General features: G+C 47.6%; 1 protein-coding gene across 1 annotated transcript; it reads left to right on the top strand.

Annotated features, from left to right (window-relative positions):
- Window positions 1-630: 630 nt before the first annotated feature.
- Window positions 631-6644, top strand: CYTL1 (cytokine like 1). Its single transcript, XM_048510246.1, has 4 exons — window positions 631-851; window positions 972-1016; window positions 4601-4729; window positions 5467-6644. Exons 1-4 carry the CDS (start codon window positions 708-710, stop codon window positions 5548-5550), a joined length of 402 nt encoding a protein of 133 aa, XP_048366203.1. The 5' UTR covers window positions 631-707; the 3' UTR covers window positions 5551-6644.
- Window positions 6645-7704: the final 1060 nt, after the last annotated feature.

Raw genomic sequence — 7704 nt, 5'->3', positions numbered from 1 at the left:
ACTCAGGATGTCCATAGCAAGCAGCTTGGCTAGAACAGAGAGGAAACGCTGGGTGGGGCAGAAAATTAACATATGTACTGGGACAAGAATCCTCTGTCTTCTATTCAGCCTTGGGGAGCGGGAGTGCATTGTTCTGAACTTGTGAATGAACTCATCTTCAGCAATTTCATGTTGTAATCTCCCTTTGAAGCTTCTCTTCTTCCTGGTCATTCCATAGCTGATTTAAGAGTGGCAGCAGTCCCCAAACAGAGAAACTTCAAGAGGCAATTACAGTGAGAGAACTGGAGTTTACAATTAACTACCCAGATCAGGAAAGAAGGAGAGCATAATAGTGGAAGGCTGAGGATCCAGGAAATGCTTTGGGGAAAATGCTGAAGCCTGTAACATTTTGCAGAGCTCCAGTCAATTTTTCCCTGTTTGTAGATGTGTTTTATAAGATGCTTGCTGGGGGCATCCAGTGTCCCAGTGGTGTTTGTTTGGTAACATTTTCTCCTTTCCTTTTTGCCTGAGGGCTGCAGTTTTGGCTCATAGATCAGCAGGAAATTTAAAACAGCATCGAGCAGCTCCCTGGACCACTCCCAAGCAATTTTTTTTCCCATTCACACAGAAGGCTATATAAGTAGTGGGCTGAGCATGAGGTGGAGTCCAGCAAGCATTTCCCCTCGACTGACCACCTTGAGACGTTGTTTGCTGCCCCTTTCGCCAGCATGAGGACACTGCCGGCGCTGGCTGTGCTGTTTGGCGGCTTCCTGCTTGTGAGTTCAGCTCCCCCAACGTGCTACTCGAGGGTCTTGTCACTTGGTAAAGAAATCACGGAAAGTTACGTGAATCTACAGAAATCCGAAACTGCGGTGAGATTTTCTTTTAATTTTATTTTTCTTGTGATAGTTACTCCTTTGTGGAGATAGAAATAAGGATTGTAAGGTCTTTCCAGCCCAAAATGTGTGTAATGCTCTTTGTTTTGACTCTAGGATCCGTGTGTGAAGACCCTACCAAGACTGTATCTGGATATACACGTGAGTTTGCTTGGCGCTCGGGAGGAGAGCAGTTTGGCCCCAAAAGAAAACGTTCAGCCTCCAGCTTCGCAAAAGCAATAGGAAATATTTCCTGGAATTAATTGGAGAACGATGCCTCCTTTTGGCAGTTCTCTGGCGGGTGGCCTTTCTTGGAATAGTGTGAACAGCTCAGTGGTGGCAGAGAGATGCACAGAGGAAGCAAGGCAAAGTTAGAGAAGAGCAGCCATGCCCCGGCGTTCATTAGGAGCACCCTTAGTGACACAAAGTGACGTGCAATGGGTGGTTGTTCTTTAAAGGAAGAGGGAGGGAGGGAGACATTGCAGGGCATGATTCGGAGGCTTGTACTGTTTTGTGTTTCATTCTGGTGAGACCACCTGGATGCTAGAGAAGCAGAGAGGGCACTGAAAGGGAAGAGAGAGTTGGCAGACTGAAATTATGCTTTGGGAGCAGCAGTGGCGTAGTGGCTAAGAGCAGTGGCTAAGAGCAGGTGCACTCTGATCTGAAGGAACCAGGTTTGATTCCCAGCTCTGCTGCTTGAGTTGTGGAGGCTTATCTGGGGAATTCAGATTAGCCTGTACACTCCCCCACACACCAGCTGGGTCACCTTGGGCTACTCACAGTTCCTCGGAGCTCTCTCAGCCCCACCTACCTCACAGGGTGTTTGTTGTGAGGGGGGAAGGGCAAGGAGATTGTCAGCCCCTTTGAGTCTCCTGCAGGAGAGAAAGGGGGGATATAAATCCAAAACTACTCTTCTTCTTCTTCTTCTTCTTCTTCTTCTTCTTCTTCTTCTTCTTCTTCTTCTTCTTCTTCTTCTTCTTCTTCTTCTTCTTCTTCTTCTTCTTCTTCATCTTTCCTTTGGCCAACAAAAGAAATTGGTCTCGGTTCAGGGAACGGAGTGTTCAGGGAACAAAGGGGTTCTTCAGACCCGGCATAAGGAGAACTGGAACCTGGGAAGCTCACTGTCACAAGATGCAGCAGCAGCAGCCATCAGCTTAGGTGGCTTTAAAACAGGTTTTGGGAAATCCAGAGATTAGGTTTTGGAATAGGTTTGGAAAATCCATAGATCCAAATCCATATGGCAATTAGCCATATAGGTAGATGAAGAAGACGAGTTTGGATTTATACCCCCCTTTCCCTCCCATAAGGAGACTCAAATGGGCTGTCCCTTCCTCTCCCCACAATAGACCTCGTGAGGTAGGTGGGGCTGAAAGAGTTTGACGAGAACTGTGACCAGCCCAAGGTCACCCAGTTGGCTTCACGTGTAGGAACAGGAAAACAAACCAGTTTCAACAGAATAGAGTCCACCTGCTCTTACACACGATGCCAAGCTGGCTGGCTGGCTGGCTGGGTTCAGAAATACTGGGTACTTCTGAACCCCAGAGAGGGGGTGCATTTGCCTCCGTGGACTGCAAGCAAGCTGTGCTGCTGGAAACACAAAGAGGGCTTTCTTGCATCTGAACCAACACAGCTTCTGAATGTCTTGTCGAGGGCTTTCACGGCCGGAATCACTGGGGTGCTGTGTGGTTTCCGGGCTGTCTGGCCGTGTGCTAGCAGCATTCTCTCCTGACGTTTCGCCCGCATCTGTGGCTGGCGTCTTCAGAGGATCAGAGATAGGTCAGGTACTATCAGAGATCCTCTGAAGATGCATTCAGCCACAGATGCAGGCGAAACGTCAGGAGAGAATGCTGCTAGCACACGGCCAGACAGCCCGGAAACCACACAGCACCCAAAGCTTCTGAACTCAGCAGACTTTTTTTGGTGATTTCCTCATTTCTGCACCACCACTCAGAAAACAGCCACAGGGACTGTGGCCCAGCCCGAGTTAATCCCCCTTCATGTTTCCTCAGAATCTCAGTGACTTGGCTAAATCACTGCCATTGAAACTGTGTGCTTAACTTCAAAGTGAATAGATATTTCCAATATTTGTCAATTACCATTATACTGAGGCAACAATTAAAGCAAGTAATACAAGCACGGAATTCTGGACAGAATAAGCAAATGGGGCAATAAAATTTTTGGTTTGCTTCATTTTTGCATTAGCCAGCCAGTTTAATGCAATTGTGTGTTTCATTGACTTTAGAAGAGGAACTGCTAACAAACTGGCCATGATTGCTTTTGAACTGCAAAAGGTCTTGTTAATTTACTGATTCATTTAAAACTTTCCCTGCTACAGAAATTCCCAAGCAGCAGCCCAGTTTTGCTGACTTGCCTTTGGTTCCTCCAGCCCAGTAATTACACCAATAACCTCTGCTTTCCAAGATCTCAGGCACAGACCTTGCAAGATCTTCGCTTGAGATCTGGAATTGGGATGTTATGTAATGTTGTCTATGCAGGGTGATGGTCTTCTCCGTATTTAGGAGATTTTTCAACTGCCTCTCCTCATAAATAGCTCACAATGGTTACAAAATGCTACCGGCTGTCATTCCATCCAGCCGCGCCGCCTTATCCTAGTGTGGGGTGCAAAACAATTCCCTTATTCCACTGAGAGCAAACCTCGGAGCGAGTGCAAACGGTCGCCGCTCTGAGGAACAGGTCTTGGCAGTTTGCTCGGTCACTTTTCAGGCTGTCCAAGGAGGATGTAACCCTGACAGTACAAGACCTCCCCCCCACCCCCCGTGGTTCCTGCTGGAAGGCAGATCAGGAAAGCGAGAGACTGCTGTAGTCATTCACAGCTTCCATGAAGTTGAATGTGCGCCTTTTTCCATGCTCAGTAACCAGGGAAGTTATATGTAGCAGTCTGAGTTGCATGGCCTGCAGTCATTTTCTCACTAGGGGAAAGTTCATATCCTAACTTATAATTGTCTAAGACAAATTCTGCATGGGCCAAAAAAAATGGTGTGAAAATGGTGTAAACCCTTTTACACCATTTCACACCACTGGTTTTGGCCCATGCAGAATCCACCTAAGGGATACACTGTCGCAACTACAGACCCTCCACTCACTGGCGTAATGCCCATTGGGCAAGGTGGGCAGCTGCCCAGGGCATCACCTTGTGGGGGGCATCAAAATGCTGGGTTTGTTTTTGGGTATTTTTAGTGGTTTTCCCTTTTTGGCCTGCAGAAGGTGCAGTTTTTAGGCTAGTGGCACCAAAAGAAAGAAAAAAGTTATGGACCCTCAAAACTGTAGCCCCCATCTTCTATTAGCTCCCATTGGAAACAATGGGGGATGGGGCACCCCCTTTGGGAGTCCATAACTTTGGACTCCTTGAACCAAACCTCACCAAACTTGGGGGGTAGCATAAGGACAGTCTCCTGATGATACATTGCAATTTTGGTGCTGATATGTCTAAAAATGCACCCCCTGCATGCACCAATGTCCTGGTGCAAAAAAAATTTGGTTGTGGTGGAGTGGCCGCCCACCGGAGGGGGGGGGGGGCGCGGCGGCATCCAACTCAGGTTTTGCCCAGGGCTACAGTTTGCCTCGTTACGCCCCTGCTGACAGTCCATTCGAAGGGAAACGAACCACAGAAGAACACAGTTTGTATCACCGAGGGAAGTCTGTTACACACAATTTTCCCACCTGGGGTTGGCAATCCCACTCCAACCACAAAACACTATTAACCATTTTGTCCTTTCTCATTGCAGAATTACTGTGTGTTGGCAAAGCTGAGAGAGTTTGTAGCGTATCCCCGATGCCGGCAAGTGCCCCAAGTTGGGGCTCTGAAGGAGAAAGCCCGGAGCCTATACACCATCATGACCTCCTTCTGCAGAAGGGTAGGCTTTCTTCTTGCCACATCTCTGTTTTTACCTGGTTCCAGTACATCAATTTCAACAGAATTCGGCTGGGTGAATTTTCCACAGGCTGTCGTATTCCAGCAAAAAACCTCGGTCCATGTCTATTCATCTTGGGAATGTATGCCTGTAAGGCTAATCCTTGTCCTTCTTCTTCTAGCAATACGGAAAAGTGGTATCAAAATGTTGCTCATAGATTCATATGTTTTCATAGCTGTATGTTTTTGTTGCATGACTTTATGGACAGCTAAATTGTGAGGAAAATGGCACAATAGCTTCAGAGGCCAGTGTTCTTCAGAGCAAGCAGTTAAGAATGTTACTGTGGGCCTGAGCTAGGTGAAGAAAAGTTTCAGGGCCCAAACTGTTGTCTGGAGAATGGTGTTAGCTCTGAAAATACATCAGCCAAGTATCTCTGGTCCCAGAAGGTTTCACAACTCTTCATTTTTGTTAATAAAAAGGTAGAGTTTCCCCTTCAGTCGTATCTGACCCTGGGGTACCACTGCAAGCAGTGATTTTATAGGCATACAATCATACAAGGCATACAAAGCATACAATCCTTTCACACATGACTCACAGTCACGAATGTATAACTTTGCTCCCACACCTATTCCCTTCCTCTTTATGTGGCCTGGGTGGGAAACCTTCCCAGTGGATTGTGCGCTGTTTGGTTTTTTCCCGGGAACCTTTTTGGAGCCTCATCATTCCTCTCTTTTCCACAGGACCTGGTCTTTCTTAGTGAAGACTGCAACGCCCTGGAAATTCCTGTGCTTTCACCTACCCGTCATTCAGCCATTCAGAAGTAGGATTCCGGCACCCCCCTGAAAAGAGACCAATTGCTCCAGAACACTGTTGAATAAAAGGAGAACAGTTTGGGCTTCCGTTTCTCAGGCTGCTGGGAAATAAAATGTGTGCCTTGCATACCTGCTAAGCTGTTCTTTATATGGCATTTCAAACATCGTAGCTAGAAGTTTAGCTAGAAGTCAAGTGTACTAGTAGAAGAGAAGAGTTGGTACACTTGAAATTACTATGTGTATATCAAACAAAATAGATATTGTGAAGTCTAGAGGCTGTTCAGTAACAATAGAACGAAGCATTGGACAGTGGCAGTGAAAAGATCACTTTGTGTCTCTTTACCTGAATAATGAAGGGGAGCTATGCAAGAGAGTGACAGATCCATTCATCCCAATGGGATTAGCAAAGGAACTCTTTCCAGTGCACTGGACTCAATGTGCTGAGGAATTGCGGGGGGGGGGGGGATCAAGGCATGTCACAGCTCACCCTGTATGCCCACGGAAAAGTTCTGTGGAAAAAGAAATGGGGAAAACCATTCCATTTGGGGGAGGGGTCCTTGCTGGCTGCCTGTCATCTGAAAGGGCTTGTCTGGGTTTTGGCTTCAACTGCAAGGGGTCATCTTTGCAGAATTCATCCTCTGCGGAGGCATCACCGCAACCATACGCAAAACCATGGCAAGAATAAGATGGTTACTTAAAAATAAAATCCCAGTATTTTCCATTGCCAATTGCTTTGAAGACAACTAAGAAATGTTCAGGGTGCAGAGTCCGGAATCAACCTCTGCCATAACCTTCTCCTTGAAAATCTTGTCTAGGCTATACCTAGGGAGAGTTTCCATGACGCAGGCACCCGCATATAGAAAGCTCGCTCATTTGGAAGCACAGGGTGTAGCCAGGGTGACCATTTAGTCTTCTATATCTGAAGGTATTCTTTTTTGCATAAAGATGTCAGCTTCCACCTGTGGTCTGAAGTGATCTGAAGTGACCCAGAAACAGGTTGGCAATTGCAGGGAGGGTTTAGACTGCATGTTCCTCCATAACCAAAGGCAGTACCTAGTTCTGTTTTCTCCTGTTGTAAAGTTAATAAACGTATCACAGATCACAAACATGAGGTTCTGTTTTGGACTTTTTCAAAGTACAAAAATATGATGAGGGGGGAAGGAACTATGAGGCGGCGGATCTCCATGCCGTGTGGTGTTTTGTCCTGCTGCCACAGACTGTGCTATCGATGGTGCCTGCCGACCTCCTTTCAATAATCAGACTCCGGTTCACTGAAATAGATTTATTTGCATCAGAGTAATGAACATGTACACTCCAGAGCAGGGGTGGTCAATCTATGGCGTGCCAGATGTTCGTGAACTACAATTCCCATCAGCCCCTGCCAGCATGACCATGCTGGCAGGGGCTGATGGGAATTGTACTCCACGAACATCTGGCACGCCATAGATTGACCACCCTTGCTCCAGAGCTTCTTTTCTGGATCTGACATTTTCTGAGAAGGGACAGGTGCTGTCTGGCAATAGGAAAGAAGCACATCAATAATAAAACCGCAGTTCTCCACGATTATCTTGGAGACCAGCAGATGGACCTGGCTTGTGTCACCGAAACCTGGGTGCGTGAAGGCGAGACCGTTAAGCCTTAGGCGAGGTCAGGCGCCACCAGGTTTCAGCGTGCCTCCACCAACGCCTCGAACCAGGGCGGGGGGCAGGGGTGGCAATGTTCATCCATTGATTCTATTCCTTTAGAAGCTATCCCCTGTCCGAAGATCGCACTGGCTTAGAGAGTGTGTCGGCCTAGAGTTGGTTGGCCTTGGAGAGGTTGGCAGTCCTGCTGGTGTACTTACCCGGTCGCCCGATTAAAGCCTAAGCACCTGGGGAACAGCCTACCCCACTGGCTGCTAGAGGTGAGTGGCCTGACTGGGCGTTGAGGTTCCCCAGGCTTATAGTCTTGGGTGACTTCCAGCGTCCATGTGCCCGATACTACCTCTTGTACAGTGGCTGTGGACCTAGTGGTAATCATCCATGGCGACAGCTATGAGCCTCTCCCTTAGTGAAATTCTGGCCCCACTCATTGAGGCTGGCCACCACGCTAGATTTGGTGCTTTGGGTCGCGGAGTTGATCAATTGAGTCGTTATCCTCTCTGCTGATAGAGTGCCATGGTCCGAC

This window comes from Sphaerodactylus townsendi, linkage group LG10 (assembly GCF_021028975.2).
Source record: "Sphaerodactylus townsendi isolate TG3544 linkage group LG10, MPM_Stown_v2.3, whole genome shotgun sequence".
NCBI classification, from domain to species: domain Eukaryota; kingdom Metazoa; phylum Chordata; class Lepidosauria; order Squamata; family Sphaerodactylidae; genus Sphaerodactylus; species Sphaerodactylus townsendi.
The sequence above is the reverse complement of the archived record's forward strand: the minus strand, read 5'-3'. Positions and strand labels throughout refer to the sequence as shown.

Coding starts and splice junctions, on each gene's coding strand:
- CYTL1 (XM_048510246.1), top strand. CDS start 708: ATGAGGACACTGCCGGCGCTGGCTGTGCTGTTTGGCGGCTTCCTGCTT. Junction 852..971: donor TACAGAAATCCGAAACTGCG/GTGAGATTTTCT, acceptor TTTTGACTCTAG/GATCCGTGTGTGAAGACCCT. Junction 4,730..5,466: donor TGACCTCCTTCTGCAGAAGG/GTAGGCTTTCTT, acceptor TCTTTTCCACAG/GACCTGGTCTTTCTTAGTGA.